General features: G+C 50.3%; 2 protein-coding genes across 2 annotated transcripts; both read left to right on the forward strand.

Moving 5' to 3' along the window:
- Positions 1–318: 318 nt before the first annotated feature.
- On the forward strand, positions 319–12514 carry LOC129587837 (mucin-5AC-like). The gene is made up of 10 exons (XM_055481776.1): positions 319–809; positions 2298–3809; positions 3940–4293; positions 4361–4489; positions 5262–5762; positions 5840–7021; positions 7169–8910; positions 9014–9229; positions 9310–12124; positions 12378–12514. The coding sequence occupies exons 1-10, from the start codon at positions 593–595 to the stop codon at positions 12512–12514; spliced, it is 8805 nt and encodes a 2934-aa protein (XP_055337751.1). The 5' UTR covers positions 319–592.
- On the forward strand, positions 12511–20293 carry LOC129587838 (uncharacterized). Its single transcript, XM_055481777.1, has 3 exons — positions 12511–13897; positions 14116–15653; positions 15840–20293. Exons 1-3 carry the CDS (start codon positions 12511–12513, stop codon positions 20010–20012), a joined length of 7098 nt encoding a protein of 2365 aa, XP_055337752.1. The 3' UTR covers positions 20013–20293.
- Positions 20294–20321: the final 28 nt, after the last annotated feature.

The following is a 20321-nucleotide window of genomic DNA, read 5'->3' on the forward strand; positions in this document are numbered from 1 at the left end:
ATCTACCTATTATATGGATCGAGAAGTTATAAATCCGTACATACTTTAACTTCTTTCAGTGCACTTTTTTGATTTGCCCACTTAAAACACCTTTAAGAAATCCTCGGTGTCTGCATCACGGCGAAGATGCCAGCAAAGAAGTGACATATATCTATGTAGCAAAAGTTGTTATTTTTTGCCGCTCGTACATGAACTTTAGATCATCGTCCTCGGGCGTGAAACATGATTCGTTCAATACACAAGTGTCATTTACTTCCTTTTCGGACTGACTACGTCGTGGTGGCTCGTTAGTCTCTTCGCATTCATCGCTACCATCAATACACTAGCCGGTAGCCAGTATTCTCATGATCATCCATTTTGTTATTATTACCATCAATATGTCTTTTTCACGAAATTTTTACGTTTTCTAATTTTCTCGTAGAAGGTCTCGTTTCTTGACAACTGATCTCTCGCATCGGAGCCGCCGCGTGCATTCGGCACTCTTAAGTGCTTCTGTCGACCTTGATTACCGCTTGGACACTTAAGGTTACACCGGTAACATCAGTCCAATTTCGTCCGGATAATACGGCTGCCGCGGGACCGCGTCCTCATAATGGCCGGTCGGACAGGGTCACTGACAATACTGTCTGCTATCCTTATCCAATGGTATGGGAGGGCAGCAGGGCAACTTGGTTTTCAGATTGGGAATAATGGCGGTCCGATGCGGAGTGACCGCTCATACGGTGATCCCGGCATATCCACAGGATATAAGAGCTCAGTGGCAGCAAATCCCTTTATGAATTATCCTAATACGGATCAAATGAATTTTAGTAAGTCCTACTTGCGATTAAACATTCAATTAGTTTGTTTGTTTACCCCATAGTGATCAGTTTAAATCAATTAATGCCCGTGTATTAATAATCGTATTTCATGGTAATTATTTTATCGCACATATGCTACACTGAGTAAACTCTTTCCGCGAATTTTTTTGCGCTACAGTTTTAACCAAATTTCTACACCAGATGGCTTCAAATACAAAAAGACATTTCCACTAACATTTTCACAAAATAGTTCTGAACAATTAGAACGTACGCTTTTCGGTTTTAATGTAGGGTAACCGGTAAGAGATCTCGAAATTTGAGTTTTTTCTCGACAGAAGCTTTGGTACATTAAATTATATTAAGTAATGGCTTGGATAGAAATCTATTCAAAATAAGTACAAACGTAGAAGAAGCATCTACGATTTTACAAATATCAAGAGTCCAAACTATCTGTCTATTCTATCTTCAACTCTTTCTACAGTCTATTAACAGGAGATGAGAAATACATTATGATAGCTTTCAAAAACGTAATTCTGAGAGAATAAAAAGTAGGTGAACCAGTCGGCAGAAGCCTAACTGCTTTGAAAATGATTGGCAGACCACACGGTTGTTGAACTTGAACTTCGTAGGTTGTCCTGCAAAATATGCAATTTTGACTTCCGATGTAGCAGACGTCCACTACTGCTAATAAAATACATACAGAATATGAATATGCGAATATGGCCTGTTATTTACTTACAAAAGAATATTAAATTAGACAAGTACTATATTATAATTTTGTTGGCGTTTTGTTAAGCGAACCTCTAATTGACAAATGATAACGATGACGTTCCGCTAAATATGGTAAGTACAATGAAAATCATCGGTGACTCAAGTATCATGCTACTAAACACTGCAATGCATACAGTGCAATAAATAATTGCACTGAAAATATTTAACGATAACTAATAACGATACATTAGTAAACGACAAAAAGTATGTTCTAATGAATGTATTTCATAAACCGGTGAATTTGGTTTAGTTTTGAATAAGCTACTATCTGCAGTAGTTATCACGGTTTAAGGCCTACTAGTACACGACAGCGCGTTATGCTACAAATTACGTGTTAATTAATGGGCATTTTACAAAATAGCAGTACTCGTATACAGTATTACAATTTTATAAATCATCAACGTTCGGAGTCTGTATCAAGTTAAACCCGTGTAAAGTCAAAACAAATCCTGAGTACTGTTAAAGAAGTTCTCCTCCGGCTTGTATCTGAATATAGTTTATAAATATTACCACTACAAACTGACTAAGCCAGCATTTGACGCTCGAATCCGTCGCAACACAAATTCATAATATTGTGATATCAACCAGACCGTTTGATTCATTTGATTCGACACTAAGCACAAATTATTAAAAATTTATAAAAAACATGCAAGATATACTTTAAGAAATCGATCGGACTACAGCGCAGAATGTCTAAAGTTGTACATCTTGGAATTCTTTTTGCAGATCTTCCTGGAGCGCCTCTGCCTCCCGAACCTCCCGCGTTGGGCGGTGGAGGCAGCTACATGCCCTCCGTATTCGGATCAAATCCCATGAGCGGATACGGTGGCTACGGAGGTGGCGATTCGTACAACAGCGGAGGTTACGGCAACAACGGTATGAACGGATGGGGCAATAGCGGCGGAAATAATTATGCCCAAGGCAACCAAGCCAACAGCTATCAATCGCAAAATCAAGGCTCATCGACATCGTACGGCACTGGATCCAACGGTGCCAACACGAAGCAGAACAACAAGCAGCCACCAGCGCCCAGCAACACCGCCAACAAAGAGGCCGCCAAACCGAATCCCGTGCCGGCCGCCATCTCAGCGAAACCGAAAGACTGCAACCCGGAAAACCTGCCCAATGTACAGGGCGTGTGCGTGCTGCGGAATCAGATTCAACGAAAGTGTAAAAATTTGCAACAGGGTATTTCTCTGGATTGTTCCGGTAAAGAGCTGTGCTGTTACAACCCGGACAATGTGGTTACCACCAGCGCCCCGCCCACGGCGGCCGTTACCACTCCGCCCATTTCACGCTTGTCGGCGCTGGGCCAGACAGCGGAGAACGGCGATCTGGTTGACCGATTCTGTATTCCGGATGCCAATACGAATATTCCCGACGGAATTTGCGTGGCGGCGTCGGAAGTGTCCAATCGGTGCAGTGCGAAAATGTCCACATCCACCAATTGTAATCCCGGTGAAAGCTGCTGTTACAGTGATACCACATCTAAGCAGGCTGTCGGTTCCAGTAGCTATAATAATTACTACACCGTTATGACAATGGGCACCACGACCAGTAGTTCCACATCCACGGCCAGTAATACGCGCCTGTGCAGTCCGGGCAGCTATCCGACCATCACCAACGGCGTCTGCACACCATCCTCCCAGATCGCCCAGAGCTGTAAGGGCAAACAGATTTCCCCGTCGATTGACTGCCAGAATAATCAGTACTGCTGTTTTGTCGCCGATTCACCGAACGGTGGGCTCAATTTACCGGCCGGCTCATGTTCACCGGCTAGTAATCCGGTTATCGCCAATGGTGCTTGCGTGGAATCGAATAGCATCGCCAGACAATGCCCAGGAATGCTGGTGTCCACATCGCTGAATTGCCAGGCCACCCAATTGTGCTGTTTCATTATGCCGGCAACAGTGCCGACAACGAGCACCACCACGACCACTCGTGCTCCAACGACGACAACGACCACCACACCTGCCGTGGTAACGGGACCGGCATCAACAACCACACCACGACCGGGGGTGACAACAACAACAACAGCCGGAAGTGGAAGCGGCTCGACGGGTGCCGGAGGTGCAACGGGAACGAGTGGTCCGATTGGTGGGCAGACTACCCCGACTACCGGTCCGATCGGAGGCCAGACTACTACGCCGTCAGGAATAGCCACCACTTCGTCCAGCGGGCAGGGTGGAAGCACAGCGGCTCCTGTGGTCATTTGCCGACCGGGACGACCGCCTTCGGGTACGCATTTAACGAGAAAATGTCGTTAAAAATCTGAAATCCTGAAATATATGCTAGATTGCAGTTATAGTTTTTTCAAAAAATTTTGTTCTGTGAGAACTATGAAGCATGAAAAGTGAAACTGTTGCAGGTCTGCCGAACGGAACTTGTGTGCATCGCACTCAGATTGCATCACAATGCAAGGGAATCCAAATCGATTATTCCCTGGACTGCGGTTTTAGCCAGTATTGTTGTTATTCGCATGGCAATGGCCCTGTTGATATGGGCCAGATCCCGGCAACCATCGCGCCTGGCTCTTGCACTCCGGATTCGAATCGGGCCGTCAACAACGGGTTCTGTGTAGACAATAATCAGTTATCATCGCGATGCGCAGGTATCGAAGCCTCGACGTCACCCAACTGTGCAACGACACAGTATTGTTGTTACTCGGGCACCGGTCTACCGGATTTAACTACTGTGGCGACGCCGACAACCATGACCTTAGGTAAATTGTTATTACAGTCTTTCGGATATTATGTCAGCGAACGCTTACAATTAGTATGATAATGCAGGATCTACATCTTACACTATTTACACGACACCGTCGTCGGGAACTACGGGAGCAACGGGAACAGTGGCCACAAACACACCGAGCACGGTGACTCCGTATACCGTTACGCCAACGGGAACGTCATCAACAGGTAATTTAAAATAAATAAAAATGCGCGAGAGCGAGAGTAAGTAGTTAAAAAAATCTACCGTTCGAAATCTTAATCGGCTGTCAGTCTGCTTTTTCTAAAGGTCATTGTCTGCTGACTGTCCATCTACCGGCACATGCATGAGTGTACTGTACGCACGGTATCAGCGGTTAGCGAGTACAGTACGAAAGCAGATTTTTTATCGCTGCCGGTCACAATCGCATGCTAAAGACCTGCTTCTTCAGTGCATTGTTGTGGCAGACCTATCTCGGCGGTAGCGCACTTCTGCTATATCCACGTGGCCAGAGTTACAATAGACCGCAACCATACGAACGCAATTAGTATTAAGAGGGCTTGATCGTTCTCAGCATGCATGTGCCGCTACGTGAGGAAAGTCTGCCGCATCCGTGCTATTGTTAACACTTCCGCTGATGCTGACACGGGCATCCGGTTAAATTCATTTTCTATGAGACAAAACAAAATAAATGGGATTTTTATGTCTGCCTAATCAGACATGCAGACAGTCGGCTTTCTGATTAAGGAAATGTGTAATACGAAGTATGAATACCTTAAGTCTGCGTGCTAGTCATAAAATATTTTTACTGTACGGTTATTGCCATCAGAAATAACTCAGTGCGTAATTAAATATGCGGTTAAAATAATAGCCTCGGATAGTTATGTGGCAGTAATTGTACAAATGTGCAGTTGCTTATTACAGGAAATTCATAACAATTTTGCAAGAGAAAATTCGTTTTCGAACCATGTGTTGTTGTAGGAAGCACCACCACCAGTTCAACTACGGGACAGGCCTGCGCTCCGCAGATGTACCGCAACTTGCCAGTTACCGGCAAATGTGTGTCGATTTGGAATCTGAACCCGCAATGCGCCGGCATGCAAGCCTCCCCGTCTCTGAACTGCAGTAACGGAGAATACTGTTGCTTCTCCAATCCAGTAGCGCCACCATTAACATACGTGTCGGGTGGCGGCGGTACGTGCACGCCAGAACTAATGCCCACGATCACAAACGGCATGTGCACAGAAACCTCGCTGCTGCCGACGGAATGTGCCGCCCACGAAGTCGGCACGTCCCTGCAGTGCGATAGTGGTCAACTGTGCTGCTACCTGATCGAAACTCAAGGAAACACCGTTATACCTGGTAGCACCACGTCACCGTCAACACCTGGTGGCGGAGGATCGACGCCCACTTCGACCGGAGTTACGACACCATCATCAGGGTCAACAAATACACCATCTACCGGCACAACACCGAGCAGCGGTACAGCTTCATCTCCCAATTTTTGCAATATATTCTGCTTGCTACCAAACTACCAATGCCTTTTGTTATTTTTTTAGGAACGGTGCCTAATTCGGGTACCACCACAGCTGCTTACCAGCCTACCCAAGCTACGGGTGTAACTGTTACTAGCGTTACGGGAGTAACCGATGTAACTGGCGTAACAGGAGTGACCAGCGTAACAGGAGTGACCGGCGTAACAGGGGTGACCGGCATAACTGGAGTCACAGGGGTAACCAGCGTAACCGTTACCCCTACCCCAACACCCGGATTCTGTTCACCCCAGGGTTACCCTAACGTTACCAACGGAAACTGTCTGTCCGTGTTCAATTTAGCCAGTGGATGTGCAGGGAAACAAGCCGCACCGTCACTCAACTGTGGTTTGTATGAGTACTGCTGTTTCAGTAATCCCGTTGTACCACCAACTCGACCAACACCTCCCACCGGCACCTGCACCCCGGACATCAATCCCACTATGAATGGTCTGTGCGTGGAGAGCTCCGACATCTCCGTGCAGTGCGATGGGAACGATATCTCGTGGTCATTGGACTGTTCGCTGAGTCAACTGTGTTGCTTCAATCCCAGCGGAGAAACCTTTAGCACCCAGTCTACCGTATCCACCATCAGCACTGGACCCACAAGTCCATATACCACCCAAACGTCCGTAACACCTTTGATCACTTCGACGGGCACGGCTTCAACCGGCACCACTACCACCCAGTCGACATCATCGTCGACCGTCGCCAGTGGTAACGGAAGCGGAAACACTTGCGTACCCGATGGAAATCCCGGCGCTCAAGGTACTTGTTGGAGCAGCTCGGCAATGTCGCAGTACTGCAGCAACCAGCAAATGTCAGCGTCCAGTGACTGTCTCAGCGGTGAATTCTGCTGCTTCATGCCGGGCACTAGCACGACCAGCACTAGCACCACAACGCCCACTACAACGACCACCAGACCTACAACGACGACTAGCACGACCACGCCCACTACCACCACCACAACAACAACGCCCACAACTACAACCACCACTAGCACAACAACAACCCGGACAACCACACCAACAACAACTACATCCACGACGACCACGTCCACTACAACGCCGACGACGACGCGAACGACCACCACACCCACAACTACCACCTCTACCACCACAACGCCTACGACCACCACCTACACAACGCCGACCACAACCCGAACAACGACACCAGCAACGGTGTTGACAACCACCCCGTATAGCAGTGGTAAGGCGTGCAAACCGCAAGGTTCCACGAGTGTGATTGTGGGTAAATGTGTCAATAACGCCCTTGTGTCCCAACAATGCTTCACTAACCAACTCGCGCTATCCCTTGATTGCGGTTACAATGAATACTGCTGTTTCCCGTCGACAGGCTACCCGGTTTATAGCAACATGACCAACAAGGTGCTGCTAACCAGTCTGAACAGCGTGGGCGGTTGTAGTCCACAAACCGCGCCCTGGGTGTCAAATGGACGCTGCGTCAACGTTAAACGGCTGACCTCTGACTGCAGAGGTCAGCGCATTGCCAAATCACTGAACTGTCCGTCCAGCGAACATTTCTGCTGCTTTGTCGATGCTCAGTCTGTTGACGGATCAAACCCTCCACCACAACGGGAATCCTTACCACAGACTGGAGGTTGTACACCGGTGACCGAACCATCGGTGACGAATGGCGCTTGTGTGCACACTTCACTGCTCGCCAGCCGGTGTCGTGCACAGCGCATCTCCCGGTCCGACTCTTGCCAGAAGTCCGAGCTGTGCTGTTTCGTTACACCAAGCGAAGGGTCACCAGATCAAGCGAAGGTCACATCACCCAAAGAAACATTCGTGAATCAGCCAGATCAAAATAACGTCATCGTGGCTCCGCCGAAGGAGACTCCATTCGGTGTGAAACTCTGCTCGCCTTCAACGTCACCGTCGGTAACCAACGGCATCTGCACTGTAGCTAACCGATTGCAAACCCATTGTGTCGGAATGGTGTTTGCCAAATCAAGCGCATGCAGCGTCAATGAGTTCTGCTGCTTTAACCGTCCGACTGAAAAGGAAGTTCCAGCAGCCTCGTGTACACCAAACACCCAACCCCTAATTAACAACGGCGCGTGTATCGCCTTTGACCAACTGACTAGTCGATGCCGCGGCATGACCTTTTCAAAATCTGCCGACTGTGCTGCTCAGCAGTTTTGCTGCTTCAACTCGGACACCAACAAACAAGCCAACGACCAAAACCGGCTCGGTTCTTCGGAATCCTGTAGTCCCAAGAGTGCCCCCGAAATTACCAACGGCCGCTGTGTTGCGACCAACTTATTAACATCCCAGTGTCGCGGAATGCGATTGTCCAAATCCGATAATTGTCCTCAGAACCAGTTCTGCTGCTTTTCCACTCAACCTCAAATTATTACAGCGCCGAAACAGGAAATTTCGGTTACGTCATGCACGCCCAATACCCAGCCGGACATTCATGACGGTTTCTGTGCCGAGCTGAATCAGCTTAGCACCCGCTGTCGTTCCAAGACGTTTGCAAAATCTTCCAGTTGCCCATCTAACCAATTCTGCTGTTTCAACGCAGTATCAACGGCTGATGTAGGGAACAAAGCAGGTGAAAATGGGCAATGCACACCGCGCAGCCAACCACAGCTTGTTAACGGCGGTGTCTGCGTGGACCAATCGATGGTGGTTAACCAGTGCCGAGGTCAACGGTTGTCGCAGTCTGCCGACTGCGGTCAAAGCCAGTTTTGTTGTTTCAATCCGAACGCTATCCAACAGCCACCATCACCACCAACAAAACAAGTTATCCAGAGCGCCACCTGCACACCTTTAACGGAGCCCAGCATCCACGATGGAAAGTGCACCGATCGCAGCATGCTTATCGCCTCCTGCACTGGGCAGAGGTTTGCCAAGTCAAACGACTGTCCTGGCACTCAATTCTGCTGTTTCTCTTTGCCATCACCCGATGAAGCAGAAAAGATATCTTCCGGTGGCAAGTGTACTCCGGCCAGTGAACCAAGCGTGAAAGATGGCACTTGTCTCACTCTCAACCAACTGACCACTTCGTGTCAAGGCGGACGACTGTCCAAATCGGCCGACTGTGGAATGAATCAGTTCTGTTGTTTCCAGGTAAGTAATTTGTGCAGTAATTTATGACTTTATCCGCAATTTGCGCAATAATTCATAACTTTACTCCGTGTTGCGGTCATACTGTAGTCATTGTTTTATTTAGGCCAGCGCGGCCCAGGTGACACAACCGCAAGAAGTTAAAAAAATAAAGCCGGACAGCGGCTCCGCCTGTCGACCGGCAACCAATCCTGACGTAAGCAACGGATTCTGCTTGAATGCCAACCAGTTTTCTTCCAACTGTTCGGGAGGATTCTTGTCGAAATCCAGCGACTGTGACAACGGACAATTCTGCTGCTTCAATCGTCCACAAGAGGCTCAGGTTAGTTGAAAATGCATGTTTTTTTAATCTACGGCGTGACGCAGAAGCGCGCATGTCTAAATATACTACTGCTATTGTAGCCGACAGCTGCGCCAGTAATTCAAGAGGTCAAGAAGGTCTCCGTTGACGTCCATAATTGCCGACCTTCTTCGAATCCAGAAGTAATAAACGGCGTGTGTTTGGCGCCCAACCAACTGACTGCTGAGTGTGCTGGTGGCGCTTTCTCCAAATCTGGCGACTGTGAACGAGGACAGTTTTGCTGCTTCCGACGACCTAACAAGCTCATAGTCGAAGTTATGAATCGTCCTCGTGAACTCTGCGTACCAGACTCCGATCCCACCGGTTCCGGCGAATGTGTGGACAAAGGTCAACTGGTGGACCGCTGCCAAGCCCGTCGCATGGCCCGCTCGAAACAGTGTGGTCCCAACCAGTTCTGTTGCTTCGATTTGGACGCGAACGAATCAAAGGTCAAACAGATGCCGTCGGGAAGCTGCACACCCATGACCGATCCCACTGTGACGAATGGAGTATGCCTCAACCGCGTCCAACTGACCACTGCATGCGGTGGTAACCGGTTTGCCAAATCCGTTCAGTGCCGTGGTGACCAGTACTGCTGCTTCCCGCAAGCTAGCAATATCACCGTCCAGGAGACCTCTCTGAGCCAGGTGAACAGTCGCTGCAGCCCAAATTCCGATCCATCGGTCACCAACGGCGCTTGCGTAGAACTGACTCAGCTCAGTCAGCAATGCGGAAACCGCCGTCTGTCCAAGTCGAACGACTGCGGCGCGAATCAGTTCTGCTGCTTTGACCTGCCCAATCAGGATGTGAAAGAGCAACCGAGCCCCGCAGCAACACCATGCACGCCGAACAGTGACCCGTCAATTAATAACGGCGTTTGTCTAGCTCGCAGTCAACTGATGACCCAGTGTCAAGGTCAGCTGGCCTCCAAATCGGTGCAGTGTGCATCCGATCAGTTCTGCTGTTTCTCACGCGATTCAACGGCATCCAAGAAGTCCGTTCTAGCCGGCTTGGCGTCGTGCAGTCCATTAAGCGATCCAGCCATTACGAACGGTGTCTGCCTAAATATCCGCGAAGTTTCACAGCAATGCGTCAATAAATTCACGGCAAAATCAAACGATTGTGGTACAGACCAGTGGTGCTGCTTTGACCGAACAACTGACAAGCAGTCGGCAGGAAATCCCGCACCTGCAACGTGTACTCCTTCCACCGATCCGACGGTTACGAATGGTGTCTGCCTGAATCTGCGTGACATATCGCTGCAGTGCGTTAACAAACTTACCGCAAAATCCAGTAACTGTGCTGCAGATCAGTTCTGCTGTTTTGACCAGCCAAGTGGTACCGGTAACCAGGCGTCCGGAATTACATTTACGCCCAACACACCTTTGCCCCCCAACACGCCTTCACCTCAGTCACCAACCAGTACTACGCAACCTCCAAATACTGCCACAAACACTCCAGTGCCTCCCACACAATCACCAACATCACCGCCGATTTCCGCTCTGCAGTCATGCAGTCCATCAACCGACCCCACCATCACAAACGGTGCCTGCATGACCCTCCGACAAATCGCCCAGAACTGCGCCAATATGCTGACCACGTCGTCGAAAGACTGCGCATCCGGTCAATTTTGCTGTTTCGCCCCATCTGGAACCAAGAGTGCGCTGAACCTCAACAAACTGGGAATGGATACCGGCTGTAGTCCGGCCAATGATCCAACCGTTAACGGGTCATGCATGACCGTCCGCGAGATGGCTACCCAGTGCGTGAACAAACCAGCAGCAAAATCGAGCGATTGCGCGCAAGGCCAGTTCTGCTGCTTCGATCAACGCGATATGAGCGCAGTGCCTCCGTCAGGAACGAAATCCTGCAGTCCGTCAACCGATCCCACAATAACCAACGGCACTTGCTTAATCCTCAAAGATATTGCAAAGAAGTGCCAAAACATGCTGACGACATCGTCCACAGATTGCCCGACCAGCCAGTTTTGCTGTTTCGCTCCAACCACAGCCGGAAAGAGCGCCCAAAAACCAGACAAAGTTGCAGTTACTAAAGGCTGCACCCCGCTGAGTGAGCCAGACATCCACAACGGTGTGTGCCTGAATCTCAAGGAGCTCTCGCAACAGTGCAAAAATCACTTGGCGTCCAAGTCGAACGACTGCGCAGACAACGAATTCTGTTGCTTTACACGAGATGCCGAAAAGACCCAAGTAGGATTGCCCCAGTTGGCGTCATCACAGAATGCCTGCTCACCGAAAACTGACCCCTCCGTTACCAACGGATTCTGCCTCGAGGCCGGTCAGTTGGCGATGAACTGTCAAGGCCAGAGTTTCGCCAAATCCGACCAGTGTGGTCAATCACAGTTTTGCTGTTTCCACCGTACCGAGAACAGCGAAAAAGAAGCCGCACTGCAAAGCGTCCAGTGCACACCAAACAGTGAACCACAGGCGACCGGCACGTGCGTTGAACGAAATCAGTTGACCGAAAAGTGCGCAAATTCGAAATTATCCAAATCAAGCAACTGCACAGCCAGTCAGTTTTGTTGCTTCAGCAATCAACCAGTCAACATCAAGATTTCCACCGGTGGATGCAAACCGTTGACTGACCCCAGCATCAATGATGGCACCTGCGTGGATGTTTTCCAGCTGTCCGCCCAATGTGCTGATAAACGATTCTCAAAATCAAATGACTGCCAAGATGGGGAATTTTGCTGTTTTGCTCAAGAACCCGCAGTTGTCGTTAACCGCAACAAGGACGCCACAAAATGCTCGCCTGTCATGGATCCGAGCAATAAAAATGGCTGGTGTGCGGATCAAGACCAGCTGTCAGATTCCTGCAAAGGAAGCCGAGTGTCCACTTCCAGTGACTGCGCACCAGGTAAGAAAGCAACTAACAGAATCTGATAATAGCAGAAGCTAACTTTCCTCAAAAGTATAATTCAGTTATTAATCGCTATTATTATTTTGTGTTTTATTTTTTTTATGGTTTAGCTAGAGTCAGATAAAATAGAACTAAAATAAATGTGCGATGAAACCACAAATTAGCGTAATGACGAATTGAGCTACAACTGTCAAAATACGAGTACAACTTATATGTATGCATTACTGACGTTTTACGTTGTACATTTCAGACCAGTTTTGCTGCTTTTCTAACGGACGACCACTGCAAATCCTGCTGCCACCACTTGCAGCCCATCCACTGAGCCGGGAATTACCAATGGAAACTGCGTCAACAAAGACTTGCTACCCACTCAGTGCAACGGCATGACCTTTGCTCGATCTTTCAACTGCCCGACGGATTCCATGTGCTGCTTCCAGAGTCATCAGTCGTTGACGTCGATCAAGCAGTCGGTCACTAATACTGGAGGCTGCACGCCTGTTACCGAGCCCGACATTCACAATGGGCAGTGCCGCAACAAGAACGAACTAGTAACGCAGTGTGAGTCGCAGCGCTTCGCCAAATCCAGCAACTGCGCCGCCGACCAGTTCTGCTGTTTTGCGCCGCCGTCTGTACAATGCACACCGTCTACCGCACCGAGCGTTAACAATGGCGTCTGCGTCAACAAAGGCGACCTTTCAAAACAGTGCAAAAATCAAGCCTTCTCCAAATCGTCTAACTGCAGTTCTAGTGCCGATCAGTTCTGCTGTTTTGACCGCACCAGTGTTAAAAATATGGCGGTTTCCGGTGGTAATTGCGTGCCTAATACCGACAAATCGGTCATCGATGGCGTTTGCCTGAACCCGGATCAACTGACAGGACAGTGTATTAACGGAAGGTTCTCGAAATCCGACAACTGCGACGACAACCAGTTCTGTTGTTTTGACAACGGAGCGTCCGATAAGGGAACAGCGTCTGCAGGTTGCAGTCCAGCAACAGAACCGGATGTCACGAATGGTGTCTGCGTCAACAGGAATCAACTAACATCGCAGTGTGGTACCAAGCGATTCGCAAAGTCTACCGGGTGCTCACCTGACCAGTTCTGTTGCTTTGATACGCCCACCGCTGCTAAGTCTACTGGGCAGTGCACACCTAACTCGCAGCCAACGATCAACACCGGTACTTGCATAAACCGAGGCGATCTCACAACGCAGTGCAAGAACAACAAAGCCTTCTCAAAATCAGTTAACTGCAGCGACGATCAGTTCTGCTGCTTCGATGCGTCAAACATTGCCAACAAACTGGAAACCGGCACGGCGATGTGTTCGCCCAACACGGCACCGGATGTCAAAAATGGAATGTGCGTCGATAAATCACAGTTGCATTCCCAATGCAACGATTTACGCATTTCCAAATCCTCCCAATGTTCCAGTGAACAGTTCTGCTGCTTCGAAGGAGACCGACTGCTGCCGGATGTCGTTATTGCGCCCAAGACTCGTGTGTGTCGTCCATCGAGCGACCCGGCTTCCAGCGGCAAATGCGTGGCTCGCAGTAACCTCATGGACAAATGTGGATCGATGACCTTTTCAAAATCGGGAGACTGTTCGCCTGATGAATTCTGCTGTTTTGAAAACAACGTGAAACAGATTGCCTTACAGACGTGCTCGCCTAGCAGCGACACCTCGGTTCACGATGGCTGGTGTGTGGCGAAAGGCGATCTCCAGACTGACTGTGAAAATGCCAGGGTGTCTAAATCAGGCGACTGCCGGCAAGGTATTGACATAATTTACAATTAACCTGCGCGTAACATTGCGTCATTACTTATCAGTGGCATATTAATAAATTTATTTGAACCACAAACTTTACAAATAATTTACGATTGTTTATTTATTTACTGGTATTTTTACTACGTAATCATTTAACGCAGACTGTCTGAGAATGAATGTTACATAAATATGAATTTTGAACAAAATTCGTTCTTATTTACACAGATCACTGGTGCTGCTTCAAAGGCCACCTCGAATCATCCTCTCCCAAGATCGAAGTACCACATTCATGCACTCCTATTGTGGAGCCGACTCTCAACAATGGCACATGCGTTGAGAAGGAACGCCTGCGTGAGCAATGCTCTGACCGTTCATTCTCCCGGTCCACCGACTGCAAGATTGGTCAAATGTGCTGTTTCAATCGTCTGGGTCTGGACGGACAGAAGGAAACCGTGCAGAGCACTTGCACACCGGCCAGCGCCCCTGATGTGCACAACGGCTTGTGCTTGAACCCCGACCAACTGTCCACTCAGTGTATGGGGCAGCGCTTCTCCAAATCCAACGACTGTGGCCGCCAACAGTTCTGCTGCTTCGCCAATCCTGAACCAGACGTTGCGTGCACACCGATCACGGAACCAACGGTCACCAACGGCACGTGTGCCAGTTCGGCCGAGCTCGCCACGAAATGCGCCGATCTGGTTTTTGCCAAATCGGACAACTGTGACAAGCAGGATTTCTGCTGCTTTACCAACCCAGTCAGCCGCTTGAAGGTGCCGACTCTGATCGCCGGCAGCTGCAGTCCCAATTCGGAGCCGCAGGTCACCAACGGAGTGTGCACCAATATTCGGGATCTGAAGGAGAAATGCGGGACGCAACGGCTGTCAAAGTCCATCAACTGCGCCGACAATCAATTCTGCTGTTTTGCCAGTCAAGACGACAAAACGACCGTTAAAATGCAGCAGTCTGGTAGCGCTTGCATACCCACCAGCAGTCCCAACACGAAGGAGGGCACATGCCTGAACCTGGACCAGATCACCACGCAGTGCCAGAATAAACGATTGTCCAAATCACCAAACTGTAATTCCCAGCAATTCTGCTGCTTCACAGCTGAGACAAAAGAGAGCACCAACCAAAGGTCACCGTGCGTACCGAACAGCGATACTACCATCAACAATGGTCAGTGTATGCCGTTGGAACTCCTTGAAAGCCAGTGTCAGGGAATGTCCTTGTCGAAATCAGAAAACTGCCCGATCGAAGAATTCTGCTGTTTCAACCGCAATATGCAGAATAAGCAGTCGCCGCCGGATTTCGTGCCAACCGGCTCACCAACCCTGGGCTCGCCCACACCGCCTCCACCGCAAGAGAACACCACGGTAACCTTGGTGGGTTCCCTGTCCGGTGCCGGATGCAGTCCCAACAATCATCCGGATGTGACCAGTGGTACGTGCATTCCGGCCAACAGTGTCGCAGCACGCTGTGCCGGCAAACAGTTTGATCGGTCTAAAGGTTGCGCCGACGACAATGTCTGCTGCTATACTCCGACCAGCAACACTGAGTCCATTCAGACTGCCAACCAGTGTGCGCCGGAAACCGACCCAACGATTACCAATGGAGTCTGCTTGGATGAATCACAGCTGGCAGCACAATGTGCGGGCCGCTCTTTCGCCAGATCTTTCAACTGCGCAACTGGTCAGAAATGTTGTTTTGATCGCAACAACAAGAAGGACAAAATCTCAACTGACCCTGATACTTCCGGCTTGCAGGTAATTATAATGTTGTGACCTTGCTACTATGGGGCGAATGCGCACTTATCATTCCAACTTAACACTACAGTGAAATACATACTGCATTTATATCCGTACTAGGTACAATAAGAATATTGTATTTTATTGAAATTCTATTATATCGTACATTTGGTGCCATGTGGTTTACGAATGCGCTAATTACAGGTCGCTCCGGCAGTTTCCGGTATACGCTGCAGTCCTAACAGCCAGCCCGAAGTAACAAACGGCACATGCATGAAGGTTCGCGATCTCCGAATGAACTGCCTGGAAAAGCGTGCATCGCCATCCGAAGACTGTCCGCGCTTTAGTTGGTGCTGTTTCGACGCGCCATCCTCCACGAACGAAATCGTTGCACTGGCGACAACAACAACAACAGCGCAGCCAGCATTGACAGTCAGTCCGAACCGCGAACAAGTGGCCAGCTCCGCACCGCTGTGCATCCCGATGAGCAGTCCATTCTCCAACGGATTCTGCTTGAACATGGACAAGGTCAACACCCAATGTCAGGGTCAGCGTCTCTCAAAATCAGTTAACTGTGCCAAGGAGCAGTTCTGCTGCTTCCAGACCGAACCGGACAAGGAACAGCAGCTGCAAGTAGAACAGCGGGCCATGTGCATCCCCAGCAGTGACCCCACGGTGGTCGGAGGGCGATGTACCAACGCGAAAGATCTGGCTAACGCATGTGCCAATCAAGCTCTGTCGAAATCGGAGAACTGCGAGGCCGATCAGTTCTGCTGCTTTACCCGAGCAGAAACGGTAGCACAGAACAAGGTCACCACCGCCGGGTGTAGTCCGAGCACCGAGTCATCCGTGATCAACGGCACGTGCTTGGATGCCAATCAGCTAGTCCAGCAATGCTCCACGAAACGCTTTGCCAAATCGCAGAACTGTGCCACCAATCAGTTCTGTTGTTTTGATATGCCGACATCCGTGGGCGGACAGTGCGTACCAGAAACCGACGCCAGCGTGACCAATGGTCAGTGCGTGGGGACAAATCAGCTGTCAGCGCAGTGCGCATCGAAATCGTTTGCCCGATCGGCTAATTGTGCTATCAACGAGAAGTGCTGTTTCGACCGCAGCAGTACTTCTAACAAGATTCTCCTGCTCCCAGCCGGCACATGCAGTCCATCAACGGATCCATCGGTCACAAGTGGCGTGTGCTTGAACGTCGATCAGTTGACGGCTCAATGTGGCACCAGTGATAAGCGCTTCTCCAAATCCGAGAACTGCAACAACGACCAGTTCTGTTGTTTCGGCAATGAAGACAACAAGATAGCCGGACGCGGGTGCAGTCCCAAATCCGAACCGCAAATCAATAACGGCAGTTGTCTGGATGTCAACCAGCTAGTGGGTCAGTGCCGCGGAAAAGCCTTCTCCAAGTCACAAGACTGCGATGCCGGTCAGTTCTGCTGTTTTGACCTTTCACAGGCCATGAGCGGGACGCAGTGCTCACCGCAAACCGAACCTGCTTCAAAGGGCATGTGTGTCAGCGAGACCCAGCTGAACAGTCAATGCGGTTCAAAATTCTTCTCCCGCTCATCCCAGTGCGGCGACAGAGAGATGTGTTGTTTTGATCGGGTAGCTGATAAGCAGAACGTCGCGGGATGTAGTCCAGTTACGAATCCTGCCGTCACAAATGGCGCTTGTTTGACACGCAACCAACTAACACCGATGTGTTCCAACAAGCGCTTCGCGAAGTCTCAGAATTGCCCGAGTGATCAGTTCTGCTGTTTTGATGCTGCGGCTTCAACCTCGTCTGGAGGGCAATGCATTCCGGAAACCAACCCGACGGCCAGTGGTCAGTGCATCGCAACTGCTCAGCTCTCCGCCCAGTGCGCATCCAAGACATTCTCGCGCTCTTCAAATTGCGGCAGCAACGAGAAATGCTGCTTTGACCGTACAGCAACGAAAGTGGACGCCACATCAGCTGCCCAGTGTTCACCGGAAACAGATCCCAGCATCACCGACGGTGCCTGTCTGGATAAGAGCCAACTGGTCACTCAGTGCAGCGGTAAATCGTTTGCTCGATCCTTCAACTGCGGTAGCAGTCAGGTCTGCTGCTTCGATCGTAATACCCAACCGGTAAAGGTGAAGCTGGTAGTCGGCACATGCCGCCCGTCCACCGATCCGACCGTCATGAACGGTGCGTGCCTCAATGTCGACCAACTGACCACTCAGTGCGGCAGCAGCGACAAACGCTTCTCCAAATCCGATGACTGCGGTAGCGACCAGTTCTGCTGTTTTGGCAACGAGAACGCCGATAAGGCCACTGGAAGCTGCAGTCCCGTCACCGAGCCGGCAATCACCAACGGTACCTGCCTGAACGCTAACCAACTGACGGCGCAGTGCAGTGCCAAACGCTTCTCCAAGTCTAAAGACTGCGATACCAACCAGTTCTGCTGTTTCGATGGGGTTAACCAGGCTTCGTCCAGTCAGTGCTCTCCGCAAACCGCCCCAACGGTCACCAATGGAGTCTGTGTCAACAAGGATCAACTGTCCAGTCAATGCGGATCGCGCTTCTTCTCCCAATCGTCCAATTGCGGCAGCGGCCAAATGTGCTGCTTTGACCGCGAGGCAACCAAGATCGCCGTCGGAGGATGCAGTCCCAGTGTCAACCCTTCGGTGACCAATGGTACCTGTTTAAACAAAGACCAACTAGCGCCACAGTGCGGTGCTAAACGCTTTGCCAAATCAACCGGATGTGCGGATGACCAATTCTGCTGTTACGATTTCGGCAACGTCGAGTCGATACCGGCGGCGTCGCAGTGCGTGCCGGAAACCGACGCGAGCGTTATGGACGGAACCTGCGTACCGAATAACCAATTAAACCAACAATGTGGCTCGAAATCCTTCGCCCGGTCTTTCAACTGCGCATCGAACGAAAAGTGCTGCTTCAACCGCAACAAGGTCGCGGATGGCGTTACCGGCAGCGGATGCAGTCCGATGACAAATCCTTCCGTCACCAACGGCACCTGTCTGAACAAGGACCAATTGCCCTCACAGTGTGCCGCCAAGCGATTCGCTAAATCCACCGGATGTGCGGACGATCAGTTCTGCTGTTTCGATTTCGGAAGTGTCCAGTCCGTGCAGTCCGCATCGCAATGTGTACCGGAAACCGACCCGTCAGTAACAGATGGAAAGTGCGTGGCCAGTGATCAGCTGACGGCGCAGTGCGGCACCAAGTCATTCGCCCGGTCGTTCAACTGTGCCCAAAACGAGAAGTGCTGTTTCGATCGCAATAAAGTCTCAACCGGGGTTAAAATCGACTTTGTCAACGGTAGCAACATCAACCTGCAAGTTGCTCACTGCACACCGAACAGCGAGCCGACCATCAACAATGGAATCTGTCTCAACGTCCGGGAACTTTCCGTGCACTGCGTCGACAAGTTCGCATCGCCGTCACCAGATTGTCCGCGCCTCAGCTGGTGCTGCTTTGAAAATCCTAATGCAAAGGGCACCGAGAACACCGACACTCCCAATACTGATGGCAACCGCCAACAGACCACGAAATCCTGCACGCCGAACAGTGACCCTACCGTTCACGATGGTATGTGTGTTCAGCGAGGTCAATTGAACACGGTGTGCCGTGGGGGACGATCGGGCAAGTCACCGGACTGCGCCAGCTCCGAGTTCTGCTGCTTCAACATCACTGTCGCCACCGACGCAGTCAAACTACCGCCGCTCCCGTCCTGCACACCCAATACCGACTCCTCCGTCCACGATGGTCAGTGTATGAAGATGCGCGAGTTAAGCGTCAACTGTATCGATCGACGCGCCGCACCCTCGCTGGACTGCGCCTTCGGGCAGTGGTGCTGCTTTGGTGAATCAACAAGCGACAACACCTCTCCCGCTCCGGTTACCGACACCGTGGTCGTGGAACCCACCGTGGAGACTCCCGACTCGTGCGCTCCTAACAAGAACAAAGCGCTGCGCGGGCAGTGCATGACCTTACGGGACATCAACGCCAACTGTACTGACCGGCAAGCCGGTCCCTCGGAAGACTGCGAATTTGGTACCTGGTGCTGTTATGTGGAACCCGGTAAGAAATTCGTCACGGAGAAGGAGAGTATGCAGGCGGCGCCGGTGGTGGAGACACCGCAGGTGGTCGCTCAGGTCACAGCCGGACAGGCCTGTGTCCCTAACGCCGATCCCAATGCCACAGACGGAACATGTATGCCAACCAAAGATCTCAGGATAAAGTGCCGGAACCGTCGGGTGTCTAAGTCACCGCAGTGTAAATTAGGCCACTGGTGCTGCTTTGCTTCAGCGGAGCCGCTGGATTTTGCCGGCAATGTGTCACCGGTCGGGCGGAGTCTCAAGGGCCTCGGCACCCTGTAAAGCGCAAAACGTACAAAGAGATGATCTACGCTCAAAATGATTTTCTGTGAATCTGTGGTATAACTGAAGTGTCTTGCATCCTTCGACGGCGAAAATGGAATGTTGGACAGGTTTTTTATGCGAATTGTTGGCTGCATTTCAGATTGTTATATGTGTGTCCAGTTCTCCTCGGGGTGCTGTGCATCTCAGTCTGCGGTTATTGTTATGTTCGTCCTATTGCCCGTTATTTCCTTATTATTTTTATTAATTTTGTTTATTCTGCTTTTATCGATTAAATATAAAAATAACGTCGTACGATGCCTGGTCCGT

Source organism: Paramacrobiotus metropolitanus, unplaced genomic scaffold (genome assembly GCF_019649055.1).
Source record: "Paramacrobiotus metropolitanus isolate TYO unplaced genomic scaffold, Prichtersi_v1.0 Parri_scaffold0000026, whole genome shotgun sequence".
NCBI lineage: Eukaryota > Metazoa > Tardigrada > Eutardigrada > Parachela > Macrobiotidae > Paramacrobiotus > Paramacrobiotus metropolitanus.

What these genes read in the sequence shown, in the direction of transcription:
- LOC129587837 (XM_055481776.1), top strand. Translation starts at nt 593, where the DNA reads ATGGCCGGTCGGACAGGGTCACTGACAATACTGTCTGCTATCCTTATC. An exon ending in GCCGACAACCATGACCTTAG is followed by an intron (nt 4,294 to 4,360) that starts GTAAATTGTTAT and finishes ATGATAATGCAG; the next exon opens with GATCTACATCTTACACTATT. An exon ending in TTCCAGTGACTGCGCACCAG is followed by an intron (nt 12,125 to 12,377) that starts GTAAGAAAGCAA and finishes TGTACATTTCAG; the next exon opens with ACCAGTTTTGCTGCTTTTCT.
- LOC129587838 (XM_055481777.1), top strand. Translation starts at nt 12,511, where the DNA reads ATGACCTTTGCTCGATCTTTCAACTGCCCGACGGATTCCATGTGCTGC. An exon ending in ATCAGGCGACTGCCGGCAAG is followed by an intron (nt 13,898 to 14,115) that starts GTATTGACATAA and finishes TTATTTACACAG; the next exon opens with ATCACTGGTGCTGCTTCAAA. An exon ending in CTGATACTTCCGGCTTGCAG is followed by an intron (nt 15,654 to 15,839) that starts GTAATTATAATG and finishes CGCTAATTACAG; the next exon opens with GTCGCTCCGGCAGTTTCCGG.